Source organism: Babesia bovis (assembly GCF_000165395.2).
Source record: "Babesia bovis T2Bo chromosome 4 map unlocalized Chr4_1, whole genome shotgun sequence".
Lineage (NCBI taxonomy): Eukaryota > Apicomplexa > Aconoidasida > Piroplasmida > Babesiidae > Babesia > Babesia bovis.
This window is the reverse complement of record NW_026261571.1, coordinates 831,998-847,158: the sequence shown is the minus strand read 5'-3', so window position 1 is coordinate 847,158 and position 15,161 is coordinate 831,998. Positions and strand designations below refer to the sequence as shown.

The 15,161-nt window shown below is 41.4% G+C and overlaps 9 protein-coding genes across 9 annotated transcripts; 6 read left to right on the top strand and 3 right to left on the bottom strand.

Moving 5' to 3' along the window:
- Positions 1-29: 29 nt before the first annotated feature.
- Positions 30-740, top strand: BBOV_IV007700 (putative integral membrane protein). Its single transcript, XM_001610642.2, has 3 exons — positions 30-238; positions 276-356; positions 392-740. The coding sequence occupies exons 1-3, from the start codon at positions 40-42 to the stop codon at positions 718-720; spliced, it is 609 nt and encodes a 202-aa protein (XP_001610692.1). The 5' UTR covers positions 30-39; the 3' UTR covers positions 721-740.
- Positions 741-793: 53 nt separating this feature from the next.
- Positions 794-2,213, bottom strand: BBOV_IV007690 (ATP binding protein family protein). The gene is made up of 2 exons (XM_001610641.2): positions 1,702-2,213; positions 794-1,665 (listed from the first exon to the last, which is right to left on the bottom strand). The coding sequence occupies exons 1-2, from the start codon at positions 1,886-1,888 to the stop codon at positions 806-808; spliced, it is 1,047 nt and encodes a 348-aa protein (XP_001610691.1). The 5' UTR covers positions 1,889-2,213; the 3' UTR covers positions 794-805.
- Positions 2,214-2,275: 62 nt separating this feature from the next.
- BBOV_IV007680 (uncharacterized protein) lies at positions 2,276-4,266 on the top strand. Its single transcript, XM_001610640.2, has 3 exons — positions 2,276-2,409; positions 2,576-3,764; positions 3,802-4,266. Exons 1-3 carry the CDS (start codon positions 2,390-2,392, stop codon positions 4,240-4,242), a joined length of 1,650 nt encoding a protein of 549 aa, XP_001610690.1. The 5' UTR covers positions 2,276-2,389; the 3' UTR covers positions 4,243-4,266.
- A 1-nt stretch (position 4,267) lies between these two features.
- On the top strand, positions 4,268-5,171 carry BBOV_IV007670 (uncharacterized protein). The gene is made up of 2 exons (XM_001610639.2): positions 4,268-4,369; positions 4,404-5,171. The coding sequence occupies exons 1-2, from the start codon at positions 4,318-4,320 to the stop codon at positions 5,144-5,146; spliced, it is 795 nt and encodes a 264-aa protein (XP_001610689.1). The 5' UTR covers positions 4,268-4,317; the 3' UTR covers positions 5,147-5,171.
- A 101-nt stretch (positions 5,172-5,272) lies between these two features.
- BBOV_IV007660 (DEAD/DEAH box helicase family protein) lies at positions 5,273-7,203 on the bottom strand. Its single transcript, XM_001610638.2, has one exon. The coding sequence runs from the start codon at positions 7,151-7,153 to the stop codon at positions 5,303-5,305; it is 1,851 nt and encodes a 616-aa protein (XP_001610688.1). The 5' UTR covers positions 7,154-7,203; the 3' UTR covers positions 5,273-5,302.
- A 112-nt stretch (positions 7,204-7,315) lies between these two features.
- On the top strand, positions 7,316-9,239 carry BBOV_IV007650 (uncharacterized protein). Its single transcript, XM_001610637.2, has 6 exons — positions 7,316-7,528; positions 7,565-7,698; positions 7,736-8,043; positions 8,079-8,159; positions 8,195-8,373; positions 8,410-9,239. Exons 1-6 carry the CDS (start codon positions 7,346-7,348, stop codon positions 9,157-9,159), a joined length of 1,635 nt encoding a protein of 544 aa, XP_001610687.2. The 5' UTR covers positions 7,316-7,345; the 3' UTR covers positions 9,160-9,239.
- On the bottom strand, positions 9,214-10,449 carry BBOV_IV007640 (GRASP55/65 PDZ-like domain family protein). The gene has a single exon (XM_001610636.2). The coding sequence runs from the start codon at positions 10,287-10,289 to the stop codon at positions 9,354-9,356; it is 936 nt and encodes a 311-aa protein (XP_001610686.1). The 5' UTR covers positions 10,290-10,449; the 3' UTR covers positions 9,214-9,353.
- Positions 10,450-10,534: 85 nt separating this feature from the next.
- On the top strand, positions 10,535-12,285 carry BBOV_IV007630 (uncharacterized protein). Its single transcript, XM_001610635.1, has 4 exons — positions 10,535-10,808; positions 10,847-11,656; positions 11,693-12,041; positions 12,077-12,285. The coding sequence occupies exons 1-4, from the start codon at positions 10,694-10,696 to the stop codon at positions 12,126-12,128; spliced, it is 1,326 nt and encodes a 441-aa protein (XP_001610685.1). The 5' UTR covers positions 10,535-10,693; the 3' UTR covers positions 12,129-12,285.
- Positions 12,286-12,635: 350 nt separating this feature from the next.
- BBOV_IV007620 (uncharacterized protein) lies at positions 12,636-15,051 on the top strand. Its single transcript, XM_001610634.2, has one exon. The coding sequence runs from the start codon at positions 12,666-12,668 to the stop codon at positions 15,009-15,011; it is 2,346 nt and encodes a 781-aa protein (XP_001610684.1). The 5' UTR covers positions 12,636-12,665; the 3' UTR covers positions 15,012-15,051.
- Positions 15,052-15,161: the final 110 nt, after the last annotated feature.

Below are 15,161 nucleotides of genomic sequence, written 5' to 3'. Positions count from 1 at the left end.
AGCACTGTATATACATATAGACAATCTTATCGCCTTAGGATGCTATTTACCATAGACAAAATGCAGGAATTATTCAACGTCAAGCTATGGATAATAGCAGGGGTATTCCTGGTGTCTATGTTACCATCTACCGGATGTTCCACAGTAGCGCCTCTCGCTCAGTTTACACAGCTAATGGAAAGGAGTGTGGTGCCGTTGACAATGGCAAAAATCTTCTCTCTGAACGACATATACGATGGTATGGCGAGATGATAGATTTGTTAACTCTACTTCAGCCCAGGTTTGTGTTCTCAATAACATATTTGCTGAGAACAAAGATATCCCTAAATTATGCACGTGTTCTTTCTCACGTATACGTAAGTGATTTATAGGATATGATATTGATGCCTAGGTGCCATAGAGCTAATGTGTGCCAACGGGGAAATCTACGAAAGCTACGATTGCAGTAAAAATATATGCGAGACTTGCTGCACATTAAGTATGTCGGCGAATGAGCTGAAACCTGGAGATTACCCTGTAAGCTGCAAAGTTCGTTGTATCAATTCACCGGTGGCATCTGATGTCACGGAGGAATCACGAGACTTATTGTCCGGTTTGCTCAGAAAGATAAATGCTTTGTACCACCCGGAGCCAAATAAGGCCAAGGCACCAGAAGAAGCAGTTGTGCCCACCAAATATCACGTTATACCACTGGAGGAACAGCACGACGATACCTTCTAGAAATGTTGAGCAATTGATCATAACATTACTAGCAATATAGTGCCGCTGTAAATGTACTTCATTAGTAATAACATTATATAATGCACTATTCAGCATTCATATCAAAGTTAGCCCTGGGTTCGGCGTCCTCGCCGTATTGCAAGCAAATATCCGTTGCCACAACCAGCTGCTCTAGAGATCCCTCGTCATTGATGTTTAGAGGTACGAAGCTAATCAAATTATAATCTTCCAGAAGTGATGCGAACGCCGAGTTAAGACGCTTGTACTTCGGTGGCAAGTGGCTGTCCAACGAGTTCAGAAGATCATCAGGGCCGCGGTTAATAAAACCACAGAGAGTATCATAGTCTACTGTCGGCTCGTCGTCAAACCCAGGATCAGAATCGTAAGAAGAATAGCCACCCTCGTCATCAGATGCATTGGACTTGGAAGGATTCTTGAACAAGTCTCTCTGGAAAGCAAGGTCACTGGCAGACAGACCAAAGGTGCTACTCGTGATGTCAAGGAAAGGCCTCAACTTGAATTGACCGTCAGAAACCGCATCATACAACAGGTCACACTTAGTGAGCACATTGATATGTGGAAGCTGCAGATTCGCCATAGCGGCAAGACCAGCCATGGACCCAGCTATCAATTTAGTTGGGTCAGCCATGAAGCTGACGTCTAATAGAAACACAGCAACAGCATTTATGTTGAGCCTATATAATAGTTGCGATATACTCTTCACATAAGAAAGGTGGACAAATAATTCTACTTGCCCAGGAGTATCGAATAGCAAGTATGACTCGTCACTATACGTCTCCTCGATCTGTTCAGCAAGCCATTCTATATTATCAGTGAGCATCTCAGCACTCTTAACGAGCGCTGCATTGGGACCCAGCTCATCTTCCTCTATAACGGTACCAATGTCTACAAAGTCACGGATGTCTGTGTCGAATGTACTGTATTCTGTAAAGAATTAAGAAAAACACTGATAAAACCAACCTTCCTTAGAGGAACCAACCTTCTGCGTGCCTTCAGCATCCTCAAAGTGCACATCCTCTTCAGTAGCCGGATCTAGGTTAATGATATGACAACGGCGACGGCAGGCCGACAAGTATTCCTGCAACGCTTTACAATACGTCGTTTTACCGCTGCCGGCAGGACCAACTACTATTTGAGCATAACGCATTTAAATATCTAATAAATAAACAGAATCATGGAATTGATATGTGCTCCTATGCCATTGCCCATATGGAATCTTGTTACGTACACCTTTCACTCAAAATTTTGGCAACATTTAGAATACGCAATAGGCATTATTATTATTGTTATAATTGTTAGATACCAGCTGCGTATAATAGTGGTGCCAATTTCGTTCGATGTGGAACTAAAAAGAAAAATAATGCGAATTTATTAATCCTAAAATATTGAAATATACCCATTTACACCTACATATTTAAATAATCCATATATCTGGAACGAAGGTCGTTGATAGCCCAGTGGAGATCATTCGTTTGTCGCGACTTTCCTCACAAGCACATCGACCCTCCAGACAAGGTAGTGTTGTGCACGGTCTAAATACAAAAGTCTCCCTTTCCTGAGGTACCAGGTCTAATAAAAAAGTCATAATCGTCCATAAGTGGATGACGTAGTAATCATTCGCAAATATCGCTAGAGTTCAAGGACTCACATGCATTTTCCGCACAGAAAGTAAGTCCCATCGTCTATATATATGTCATTTGTATAATTTTATAATATCTATATGCATGGTTTCAATGTGTCAGACCATGTTACACAACCTGTGTCTATAGCCCGTCTTGAGATGTCAGAAATTGCTGAAGTAACATGTCTTCCAACTTACCTCACTATTTTACAGAATGGCCAAGATACCTATGAATAAACATCGGGGAAAAGGTAGCCGAGAAGAGGTTACCTATCCCGGTTCACCCAGAAGCCAGAAATGGGTGGGCAATCTTCTACCTGTTCTTGAAGGCTATAATTATAACCATACCGAGATCATACAACTGGTGAAAGCGTGCGATTATAATGGTGAAAAAATCCAACAGGAAGTAGATCGCATTATGGAAATCAACATAGGCCACGAGCAGGGAGAATGGACAGTTGTTAAACCACAGAAGGTCAAGAACTCCCCTACGGCAAAGGGAAGTAAAGGTAGTGGTAACAATTTCAGGCGTGAAGGAAACAAAGTTGGGCACGTACCTGAAGTGAAGACGCAACGCCGCCCAAAGAATGTTAAAGATACTAGCCCATCCGTGTTAGTAAACCAGGCAGTAGGAATTGTAACCTCCAGTGCCACAGTGGCGTCTACAGTTGTTACTCCAGTGGAAACTGCTGTTGAAATGGAAAACTTCAAGAACAAAAGAGAAAAGAAGCCAACTCGAGATAACCCCAAAGATAGTAGTTCCAAGGATGGATGGAAAGAAGTGCAAAAGCATCCGCAACAAAATTCCAAAAAACCATTCCCAATGCAATGGGCAGCACTGCTAAAGACGAAACCAGAAGACACGACCATTGAATTACCACCCGGAGTTACATCACCTGAAGCACCAGCTCAGCCCAAGCAGTCTAAGAAGCCTGTTGAACCCAAGCCTGTGCAGCAGGAGACCAAGGCGGTTAAACCAGAAGGAGAACATGGCGTGGATGCAATTGCTCTTGCGAAGGCAGAGGAAACTTTAAAGAAACTGGAAGTTAGCGAAAGGATTATGATGGAAACACAAAATCAACAAAAATTGATACCAACACCCAAAGAACAGGCTACGGACATCTCACCACAACGCAGTCAAATAGTGATTTCACCAAAAGTTCAACAAACGGATATATCACCAAAGAACCAACAAATCAGACATTCCTTCGGCGATGTAGACGACTCTCCCCCTGTTATCATGCCGAAGCCTCTGAGTGGTGACATTGATGCTTCCGTTATGTTTGTCTTTTTTGATGACGAACCTGTGAAAGATGCAGGATGTGCTCCGTCTTCACCTACAGCATCTTATCAACAGTCTAGTTTGAACAGGCGCGATAAATACCCCCGTGGTTCACATGTGGTAAGTTATAGACTGTACAATGACATCGTTTATGCAGCATGACGGAAACCCTACAATGCCCCGTCATTGCAGTAGTGGACAACAACATGAACAAATTGATCAGATACCCGGATACAATGCCCAGATGCATCAGGAAAACGCACCTGATGTATCATTCCCAGGACACTGGCCCATGGGATACTATGGCAGCCGCTACTCAAACACAAAGCATCAGCCATTCTCTTATGCCTACGAAGATGATAAACACAAGAATTATAGGCAAACGGCTAATGAACATTATGTACCTAAGGACAGCCGCCATCACCTCAACGGAGTTTACGTGAACTACGGTTACCAACACGACCGATTACAGACTCCACCGGGATTGGTAGGTTTCTACACACCTCAACAGCCGTTTTATGGCTTCCCCAATTCATCCGGCCAAGCTAACCCGCATGGCCCCTCGGATTCCATGACATCTTCGATGTGGAGGACTTGATAATATCCCACACATCCAAAACAATGTACGATTAATTTCATGCATTTCTTTCATTAACTCTGCTGTACATATCAGATGCTTGATGAAACGATAGATGTGTCACTGATAGACTGTCGACAGCCAGAAGGTAGGTCCTGGCTACGGATAATAGATACCTGCAGGCCTAAAAATAACAAAATCTACACTTTGTGTCGTTTGGGCATCAGTAGTCATCAGTAGACAAGGCTTACAAAATGACGACCTTCTGCATATAGCGCGTAGCTTTGCCAGAAGTGAGTACATGGGATTGTGTGTCCAGTTCGTCATAGTATCACCCTTTTCACTATGCAGAATATACTCAAACGGACGCCTAGTTATTATGGGCACCCTAACAGAGTCACAGGCCAAGGAACAACTTAAAAGGGTTGTCTACAAACTAAGATACCGAACGAAATGGAAAGTTATAATGCACCCAAATCAAGAATCACATGGTAATGGATTGGAATGGACATATATTACCAACCACAACGTGCTACCGGTGAATGAGATCGCAAAGAACATAACCATAGATCAGCTATATTGCAAGGTCGTTTTCGACGGACCAATAAATCTTAGACTACTGTTACATAACGGCAGAAAAGCGAAACATCACATTACCAGCTTGTCCAATATATGTGTTAGATTACAAATAGATCTCCCGAATCCGCCAACGGACCCTGATACTATGCCCACGGCAGAAAATCCTGTATGGGATGCTGGGATAGAACTGGAACGTGAGTTGGAAGTGGAACTAGCACGCATAACACAAGAGAAAACACGATGTGCCACTTGTATTATATACAAAAGTGGTAAATTAGCCATCTTAGGCTGTAATAATCGCGAAGAAATAAAATATGCCTTTAACATATTGGCGGAATTGCTATGAAACAACAGCATAAAATACATACAATGCAGCATTATAAATAAAACAATAGGCATCAAATGTTCAGGTACTTATACCAAATGGAGAGCATCATTGCATAATTGATATAGACACCTAACAGTGCGTGCAGGATGCTACGTTAAAGTGTCCGATATAACATTAGACCTCTTGCGGTCGAAGTTTCAAATGCTGATCGACATTTGCCACATTAGTTTGTAAATATCTTGAACGAAAACCAGGGTAACCTGCCGCAGCTGCCTGAAGCTCAGTCTTCATTGGGGCTGTTCGTTCTATGACAAGACCCGGAGCATCCCAGAGTTGTAGTCGGGATGCAAACTGCCTCGTAACACTAAATGTATCGGTGAATCCAAATGATTTAACAATTTCGTTAACCAGGCTAGGTACTTGCCAGCGCTCGAATTTAAGCCTATATGCCTGATTGCAGTAGTAGCCAATTAGCGATCGGTACATCAATTCACAGGAAGCCCGGTAACAGGGATTTTCCACCCAGGTATGCTGCACATCAAAATGACTATTAGTGTAACTCTTATCGGTAGTTGGTCTTATGTCGCAATTGTGCTGCGAAGCCTCATAGAGCACATGGGCATCAAGGTCGTGTAATAAGAATATATTACGTGCTCCATTTAAATCTCCATTGACAGTATTAACACGATCTGATAACGTATCAACCGATTCCGGAGCACCGACATGTATCACAGTATCGATAGTACCTAAATTAAGACCTAACGACCCAATGTCCGTAGAGAAGAGTACGCCTTTATTAATGGTCGTAAACATATCTATGGAATAACGCCGTTTTTCTTGGGATAATCCACCATGCAGAGCATAAACATTGTTGTCGTATTGCCTAAAATGCTTGAAATAAATATAGCAAAATTGAGTCATCCTAACGGTCGGAAAGAATACCACAGATTTGGTACCTATACCTAAACTCCAATTCACAAGTTCAGCTAATTTGTAAGGCTCTACTAAAATATATTCACATTTATGGAAGTCTCCTACATAGAGATCCGTAGTTCTAGAATGTTCGAGAATATGGAGTCTAGTACGATGGACCTTGTTCTCAAGCGTGTTGGTATGTTCCACAGTGGTTGGTCCACTTAAATCCATTAGAGCCAATTCAGCAGATTTTGAACTGCGCTGAGGACCCCAAATATGCCGGGTGACCCTTTGTCCACCGTGGTCTCCACAGAACGATATTAATCTCATGTCCACCCTTAGAGCTCGAGTCACGATTTCTCGCAACATGTGATCATTTCGAGGCGCCAATGCAATGGTTTGAACATCTGCCTGCAACAATGATTTAACCCTTAAAACAATCGACGCAGACTGTGCTTTTAATAGCCGGTGTACTTCATCAAGGACCAGAACTCTAACATCTTTAAAAATGTTAGGAGAGCCAAGAATGGCCTTCAAAGCACAATTAGGCGTGGTGTATATGATATCGGCTTCCGATACTAAGTTTGCATGCTCTCCACTGATGATATTCTTGTAGTACAATCCTAGGACTCTAGACGATTGACGTAAAACACCAAAAGCAGATCTACTACCAAGCAGAACTAAATCCACTGTAGGCACAATCACCAAAACCTTGTGTTTAAATTGCACGTTTGTATTATCACTACCGTAAGCCTGACGTAATGCTTCAGGAAGTAGGTATAATAACGTTTTACCGCTACGTTGCGGCGCTGCAATAAATAAATCCCCTCCAGCAAGCTGAGGCCTTAGAGTACTTAACTGAATGGCATTTGGATTCACCCGACGGCCATTGGATATCAATTCAACACGTTTGAAACGTCTATGAAAAGCCAAAACATTTCGCTGCACTATTCCTTTAATTAACCTTGGCTTTAGTTCAATGAGTGAGGACCCCCAAACACGCACATCTGTAGGCAAAGAACGTATACAGCGTGACAGTGGGCTACACGTGTGATCTGGAGTAGGTTTCAGCGTTGCGACTACATCTCTGGACCTTATGGTTCGTGGCATATTTAAGGGCGTAACATTGAACAATTGTCTTCCTATTACCTTCTACTAATACTTGTCATTGAATGGAGTTTCTAAAACTTAAACATAAACCAAATTTGATATTCATGTCGATCCAACCCATAAAACACAATGTTCCATATGATGCTACACATTATGACAGTACACATTTCCATTAGACATGATATAATCGCAATGTCACCGCAGTTTTTTCATATAAAGTGTTTAAGACGAACATGGAGATGCTATACATGTAGATATAGCATACAGAATGGCACTTCATCAGCGTTTACCCGGGGTTTGCACAGTCACGTAGAAAAACCGTCCGATGAAAGCTCAATAAAAGAATTCGACGACGACGCATTGTTAAATCAAGTGGTAAGTGCTTTATTACAAGGAAAATATCATGCCTAGTTCAATTCGCGCCATTTCGAATGGTCCCATGGAGATTACTTGGAGGCTCCCATGGATATACACACCAATGCACGTGCAGACGCCCCTTTGATTAGTCGCAGCAACACGGGTATGGGATTCTTAGTGTTGAACAGGTTTGTAGGAATGCAGTAACCCTCATTCGATGATCAGCCTATACACCGGAATATCGCAAATAAACTCCTTATATCGCAAATTGGCAGACCTTGAGACAAACATATACAAACGATTTGTCGTTGTCACCAGCATGACCAGGCATATATTCAGCAATGGACTACATCCAATAGAACAGAAGCTCTTTTCCGAATCCTTGCGAAAGTTGAAACATCATGAAAAAGGCCAACCATTGTTTAAAGTTGTTTTACGATCAATTGATGACTACCTTAATAATATATGTGACTTGTCATATCTAATACAAAGCTACAAGAAGCCCCTGCTTGCTTATGCCAACGGGGTAACAGGTTAGAACATGATGCACCCGGTTATATGGCTTTAGGTGGTTATGGATCATGTTTAATTTCACTGGCAAATACCAGCGCCTGCTACAAACATTCGAAATTCAAATTCAACAATATAGGTAAATTGGTCTACAAATATATGCACATATATCAGATAACGGTGTGCCCCTTTTAGGAGGTCAATCTTATTTACTTGCTATGCTACGTGGATCACTTGGGGAATACCTGTTGTTGACGGGGAAGGTGCTCTCCGGAGAAGATCTAGTATGGTCAGGATTGGTGAGACGATTTATTCCACCAGATGCAATAGGTCTCATCCAACTAACAGCTGAGGTGAGCCTTAATCATTGCATAGACAAAGTAGTGTAGAGACTTGTGGAATTACCTGAAAAGGAAACTGAAATCCAGCTACAAGAACTATATTCTCCAATAGAAACACCATATTCACTAGAAAGGTTTGAGTGGCTAATACACGAACATTTCAATCGACCATCAGTGAAGGATATACTACACAGCCTTGAACGTGGGATATCCGAAAAAAAATTGAGGTCACAAAGTAATCTTAAAAGTGATGTTGTTAGAAATTGGGAGATGGAAACTATGGATATTATCATGGACCGAAAATCATCGGAATTGATGGACTTAGATACATCATTAAAGCTGATTAGGGACGTCAAGGCCTATAAGGTGGAGGTGCTTAAGTCGCTAGATATCACACCAAAGCGGTGGGAAGAAATTAAAAGGTTTATTTACAAGCCTCCATTGGAAAAAAACGACATGTATGCATTTGAGTTGCTCAGGAACGTACAATGTGAAGTTTTACTGGAGTCATTACAACTGGAACTTGAGTCGTTCTTCACAATGTTAGGGAAGTCTCTGGGTCTACCAGACTATAATATTTGGCCAGAATCAAGGTTCTCGGTCCACCCATTCACACCATCATATCGATCAGGAGTTGCCTTGTCATCCCTCCCGTATTTACGCAAACTTCACCCGGACTATGATGCCAATACAGACAGTGATCATGATGCCATTCGAACTGATAGACTACATGAACGCTGGCCCCCTGATTTTCTACAGCGGGAGATGATGCTCATGAAACGGATACTAATAAAATAGAGATATTTTAATATTTAGCAATTCAGACACAAACGTGGAATTTGTAGTTAATTAATGTGTTTCATCTAACATTGTTACTAGTTCAAATACAGAGCAATTCATCGTTGCCTGAAGTCTGGAACCCCTTGTCCTATTTGCAAGGGCTCTGAATTGTTGCATTCCGCAATGTATAGGGAAGTATTGAGCAAACGTTGCTAGTTATTCTGTGACTCACTATCCGATCTTGTGCTACTGGGGGATTCCGTAGAATGCTCCTCATTTTCCACGTTGGCATTAGTCTGAACGGTGACCAACGTAGGTGGCAAGTAAAGCTCCTCTGGAGCGTCCTCATCCTCGGTTACATTGGTATCAGATGATATAGCGATTACATTGACGCACTCGTCTCCATGGTTACCGGGACAATAGGTTATCTGTTTTGTGGTTGGAGCAGCTGCAGCCAAATCCAGAGTTAGCTCTTGGGAATCATTGCCTGTATCAGCATCTTGCTCATCCGATGGTATGTTAAAAACGCCCTTTACTAGAGGTATGCGGTGAATGTAACCATTCGCCAAATCACAACCAAGAGTACCAGAACCTCCCCAACCATGGCGAGGGGTAATCACAGTCTTTCGGATTGTCTCTGTTACCGAATTGTACACGTACAATGTCACATCCTCGTCCACACGCTCTCCAACATGAACTCGTACACAGTCGCTGTCAACGAACAATTGTAAATTGGTACCAAGAAGGTAGTCAGTGATGGGCATTAGTCCGGCTTTCTTAGCAGGAGATCCGTCATGTACATTGATGACATGAGCTCCCTCATCCATGGCGGTAAATTCTGCAAATCTTACAGAGAGACCCAAAAGCCCAACGCCATCCCATTTACGAGGTGTAATTTTGATCAAGCGAAGTGACTTCTGTCGTGCATTGTAAACATTCAAAGTCACCTCCTGATTATCCTTACTGCTGATATATGAAGTGAAACTCATCAGAGTCTCGTCAGAGTCGTCCGAATAGGCATTGTTGTCCGCTTCCATGATATAATCGAAGAATATCTCAAAACCAACATCCGCGGCAGGTCCATTGGGATAAACACGATGCACGCGTAAACCACCCGTAGGTACAGCCCGAGAATTATTGGCACCCATTTTCTTTTGAAATACGCTCTCGCAGGACACTCTTTCACCAACTCCCACAAGGCATGCTCACTCTTGTGTATGGTCACATACCCCGGGCAACAGTGTGTTTAACAATTGCCTACATTAAATGACAACCTCAGGCACGATTTGAGATGGCGTTATGAGGAGTAAAATTAGACACAGTCTAGATTGGTTGTTGTGTTGGCACCACATAGTTACACAAAAACAGTGAAAAAGGCAACTTGCTGTAAAAACACTATTTATTACGTGAAACATTTGTCTTTAAAACATTTACGAAATCGTGGAGGCAGTTATGCATACACAGGCATAGATACGCGCTGATATACACCTGTCTCTAATTTATCTGCCTTATCAACCAGTAATCAGGACTTCTAAAACCCAGACAGTACGTAATGGATGGAGATGTAACGGAAGATGACTTAAACAACGACTTCCGAACGTCCGACCTGTTCGCAGATGATTCTGACGATGAGGAAGGTGTGTACCGTTCAGACGATCCTGAGGAAGGTAATTTTCTTGTTGTATATGTTTCAATAAATGTACAGATGGGTCTGCAGTCGATTCATCATTTAGAACAAAGAAGTCGAACAAAAAGGGCAATATATTGACGTTGGATCACTTCTGGAATAATACGGCTGATAGATCAAATGACAAGCCCCCAGTCCGCAAAAACATTTTGTGGGATTTCACAGTGTATGTAAACCTTAGGGAAGAGCGTGAAGGGAAATACGCAGCAACAGCGCTGAAATTGCAGGAGGAGGCAGTGGCATCTATCAAAAAAGCAAAGGAGGCTATACTTGCTGATATCGATGAAACATCGAATGAAGAAAACTTTAGAAATGATGTTATTGCTGTTTTCGAGCAGCAGGTTAACGAGCTGGTTCGTCGATTCCGAGTAAACTCTATGGAAGGAAAGCCGTTGTTCGAGCCCTCTTCTTCTAGTTTGAAAGATGGTGAACGAAAGATAGCCATAGAATCTTATGTCACTTCACATGAAGGTTTTAAAAAACTGAAGTACAAGCTTGCCGCCTTTAGATCGTCAAAGAACCAGCTTGTTTCTAGTTCACTTTCTCGCCTATTGGACTCAGTAAATGGACTACGCAACAAGGTGGTTTCCCAGATATATGAACCGAATTCTAAAGAATTCAAACGTATGACAACAACGCGCTTCTTGCGCAATTTGGACAAAATATCAGCGAATGGAGATTTTGCTGGCGAATATAGATATAATTTGCTGAAGACTTATGTCCTGAATAAAGATCGGTTCGATGAATTCATACAGAACACTGTTAACTTTGGCGATCCAAATGAAGATTTAGGTAAATTCGAAGATTTTGTTAATCCTTTCACACCAGGTATGTAAATAAGTTTACATTTTCATGTTTCCGCAGATTTTGATGATGTAATGGCGACTTCAACCAGTAAACCTGAGACTGGTGAAACAAATAAGGAAATGGATGTCGACGGGGTAGAAGGTGGGAGTCGCGCCCGAGATTACATGAAGGAGTTTATGGACGCCACACCACCCGACGACTTGTTAATACCTCCCACTCAACCCGAGTCGCAGGAAACTGCACAGGACTACCCACAGACCACTACTCCATGGGATGAAACACTCCAACCTACAGCAAGCGCCGCTGTTAACGCCAAATCGCACTCTGATGGAGACATCGATAATGATGATGCAACTCAGATCAGGCTCCTTGAGGAGGCACGCAAAAAGGCCGCTGAGATTCTTAGGTAAGTATAAATAACATGTGGACTATTTCTTGTAGGAAAAAGCGCCTCAGTCGTACTGCCGGAAAGGACAATACAGGTCAAGACTAGTTGCATTGGTTGTCTAATGGTATACCATGATACATACTACAGTACATCAATGAAATTACTTTCTACCTAAAACAATACCCTCATCCAAATATCGCAAACTATTATGCCCCTTCACAAAGATCCTGAATATATCAATCAGGATACTTTCGCTGAGTCTGAGAAAGATCGACTCAAAAAATTCCTACATATCATGATTTCATTTCCCTCTGTTGTGAGGTGAAATTTTGACGTAGGAATATCAATCATTTAAATAGATCAACAATCTTAATCTTAATACCACTTCCCCCAAAGTGGTAGTTTTTTCATTGTATACTTCCGCCTGTAACTAGTAAACTATTGCATCATAAGCACAACTAAACAGTCTGTGAGATATATTGGTTGTCATTTTATTTTAACATACATTTGATATTAGATCCGACTTAAAACTTGGAGGACAACCGTTTCTATAGTCAATAAATTATAACTTGCAATGAACGCAATATATATGAGCCAAAACTAACAATATCATATAAAATATAGTATACATATTATATAGATATGAAGGGCACCGTGCTTCTATCGCTGTTGTTGACTATTGGCCTATCTGCAAAAATATGGATATTGTCGGCCGAAATACAAAATAACCCAGAGCCAAATAACCAAGCATATGACGTATCGCAGCAACTCAATAATGTTGCCGAGCAAAGGAGGCAAGATTTAGTTGCAAGCAAAAAAGCAAAAGACAAAATCACACGCGAATCTGTGGATGCATATAAAAATAAGAAGAGGCGTTCGAAGCAGTCCAAGAAATCTAGTAAAAAATCAAAGAAAAACAATGCTAAACGTTACCAAAAACTATACAAAAAGGGATATAAACAAAATAGGGCAACTGATTCTACTGTACCAGGGAAGAACAACCAAAATAACAAGGTTTTCAGAGTTAAGAAAACCGTAGAGATTGTAATTGACGCTCCTAAAACAAATAAACCCAAATCTGTTTCTGAACAATATAACAAGAATATAACACGTGAAGCTGTAACCGAACAAGACATAATTGAAGCGCCAAAGACAACTTCCGGTCCTATTACAAACATTGCATATCCTTCTAGTAACAAAGATGAACGTCTAAGTGAACCTACTACAGCAATACCCTTAGTTGATGATGTTGATAGATCAAGGACACCATCGAATGATATTACAAAGGGAAATGATGAACCGGTCATGACGAAGAGCTTGGGTGAAACCCCAACAAATATCTCCCGTACTGCTGCAGAATCAAAGGTAACACCATATGTAGATGACGCAGTAACTACAAATGCACAGAGCTCAACACGCATAGAAACCGATTCAGCCTCAAACCCAAGGGATGACAAGCAATATAGGGCGAATACTCCAGCAGATTTCTCAAATAAAGAAATCCCCAGTGTAAATAACAATGGAGCACTGCCACCAAAGTTACTAAACAATGGTAATATAAGCAGCCCGCCAAATAATGCGGTGCCTTCAGTCGTTCCTAAAACCAAAGTGGATGACACTACGATATACACGGATGTATCAACAAAAGACTCTGAGGAAGAAGCCAGTACAAAATACCCGTATGAAAGTTACGATGATGATAAAACACAGAGTTCTGTTGTAGAGAAAGAGAATGTCTTAGGTAATGTTTCCACCATAGGGAATGTGGATGGGTATCAAGGTGATAGTGACAGTGTTAGTAATGAAACGTTAAATAATTTGAAGGCAGCTGCTGCAGAACAAAGCGCATTTAAACCGTCAATTGAAGCTCCCATGATGGGTACTGAATTGTCAAACACTACGGCGGATCTACAACCAAGCGATTTGAAGCCCGATAATTTTGTGAATTATACTACGGTTAAACCACCTTCCCCGGGAGGTGACTCTCTAAATTATCCTTCCAATATTGAGGCGTCTTATGGAAATGAAGCAATCGATAAGAATGATTTTGCAACTGAAGAAGGGGTGACCGAAGAAGATTTACGAGGGGGTTTAAATGCGCAATTCTTAGAGACTGAGACAACCATAGACGATGATACTGAAGATCCTTCGCCTGAAAAGACAGCACCTGAAATACCCAAGACCGAAGAGGAATCGAAAGATGTGGATGATGAAAATCAGGTTGAAGTAGCAGCCACAAATGTTCCTGAAAAAAGTGAAGAACCGGATGAACTAGAGGAAGGGGCATCCCCAAGAGGTCTAAGAGCAAAAGGAAAAGGTGGGAACAAGAAGCCAAAAGGTAAAAAACCTAGCAAAGCCAAGAATGCTTCTAAAAAGGCTGCAAAGAAACCAAAAAAAGCTGCGAAAAACTCTAAAAAACAGAAAAAGCCAAAGCCCAAGAAGGGTAAAGGAGCTAAGGCAAATTCTGGTAAAAATGCCAAAAAAGCTAAAAAGGATAAGAAGAAATCAAAGAAAGATGCAAAGGAGTCAGAAAAGAAAGATATGGATAACTCAACCCTCGGGAGCACTGCCGTAATGGTTGAGCCAAAGTCGGACTCTAAGTATACCGATACAGTAGGAGAATTAAATTCTCAAGGTGATGGTGTACAGCCATTGGTAGAGAATCCTACAAATTCTACTGACGTCGTAACGAACGAAGCTGATAAACAGGGTGAAGCAACGAAGGATCTGAAAGGCGATAAAGCTGACACAACTACGAATGAAATGCTTATAAAAGATGAACCTGTCACAGATAGTTTAACAGCTACAACAAGTGATGCTATAGGTGTTGAAGGAAGTGAGGTACAATCCACAATGGAGCCAATGGATATTGGTGAAGAAGGCGATGAAGAAATGATTGCAGATGAGGATTTAGTTGAAGAACTTCCCGAAGATGAAGGATTAGATGATGTGGCGGCAGAAGATATGGAAGAAACATCAAACCTATGAGAGAAGTGTTAATTGTGTAGATTATATGCAGCACTAAAGCTGTATTATCAGTCTTATTAACTGCGGAAAACACCGCTTATAAAACCAATATTTAGTATTGTTGGTTTGTTAAAAAATTATTTTAAAAAATTTACTATTTAATACTGTTGT

Excerpts from the sequence above, each read along its gene's own strand:
- BBOV_IV007700 (XM_001610642.2), top strand. The coding sequence starts at position 40 with ATGCTATTTACCATAGACAAAATGCAGGAATTATTCAACGTCAAGCTA. Across the intron at positions 239-275 it reads TCTGAACGACATATACGATG|CCCAGGTTTGTGTTCTCAAT; the intron begins GTATGGCGAGAT and ends ACTCTACTTCAG. Across the intron at positions 357-391 it reads GTGTTCTTTCTCACGTATAC|GTGCCATAGAGCTAATGTGT; the intron begins GTAAGTGATTTA and ends ATTGATGCCTAG.
- BBOV_IV007670 (XM_001610639.2), top strand. The coding sequence starts at position 4,318 with ATGCTTGATGAAACGATAGATGTGTCACTGATAGACTGTCGACAGCCA. Across the intron at positions 4,370-4,403 it reads AGACTGTCGACAGCCAGAAG|GCCTAAAAATAACAAAATCT; the intron begins GTAGGTCCTGGC and ends AGATACCTGCAG.
- BBOV_IV007690 (XM_001610641.2), bottom strand. The coding sequence starts at position 1,888 with ATGCGTTATGCTCAAATAGTAGTTGGTCCTGCCGGCAGCGGTAAAACG. Across the intron at positions 1,666-1,701 it reads GGTTGGTTCCTCTAAGGAAG|AATACAGTACATTCGACACA; the intron begins GTTGGTTTTATC and ends AATTCTTTACAG.
- BBOV_IV007650 (XM_001610637.2), top strand. The coding sequence starts at position 7,346 with ATGTCACCGCAGTTTTTTCATATAAAGTGTTTAAGACGAACATGGAGA. Across the intron at positions 7,699-7,735 it reads GGATTCTTAGTGTTGAACAG|CCTATACACCGGAATATCGC; the intron begins GTTTGTAGGAAT and ends TTCGATGATCAG. Across the intron at positions 8,044-8,078 it reads TTATGCCAACGGGGTAACAG|GTGGTTATGGATCATGTTTA; the intron begins GTTAGAACATGA and ends ATATGGCTTTAG.
- BBOV_IV007680 (XM_001610640.2), top strand. The coding sequence starts at position 2,390 with ATGCATTTTCCGCACAGAAA. Across the intron at positions 2,410-2,575 it reads ATGCATTTTCCGCACAGAAA|AATGGCCAAGATACCTATGA; the intron begins GTAAGTCCCATC and ends ACTATTTTACAG. Across the intron at positions 3,765-3,801 it reads ACCCCCGTGGTTCACATGTG|CATGACGGAAACCCTACAAT; the intron begins GTAAGTTATAGA and ends TCGTTTATGCAG.
- BBOV_IV007660 (XM_001610638.2), bottom strand. The coding sequence starts at position 7,153 with ATGCCACGAACCATAAGGTCCAGAGATGTAGTCGCAACGCTGAAACCT.
- BBOV_IV007640 (XM_001610636.2), bottom strand. The coding sequence starts at position 10,289 with ATGGGTGCCAATAATTCTCGGGCTGTACCTACGGGTGGTTTACGCGTG.
- BBOV_IV007620 (XM_001610634.2), top strand. The coding sequence starts at position 12,666 with ATGAAGGGCACCGTGCTTCTATCGCTGTTGTTGACTATTGGCCTATCT.
- BBOV_IV007630 (XM_001610635.1), top strand. The coding sequence starts at position 10,694 with ATGGATGGAGATGTAACGGAAGATGACTTAAACAACGACTTCCGAACG. Across the intron at positions 11,657-11,692 it reads TGTTAATCCTTTCACACCAG|ATTTTGATGATGTAATGGCG; the intron begins GTATGTAAATAA and ends ATGTTTCCGCAG. Across the intron at positions 12,042-12,076 it reads AAGGCCGCTGAGATTCTTAG|GAAAAAGCGCCTCAGTCGTA; the intron begins GTAAGTATAAAT and ends TATTTCTTGTAG.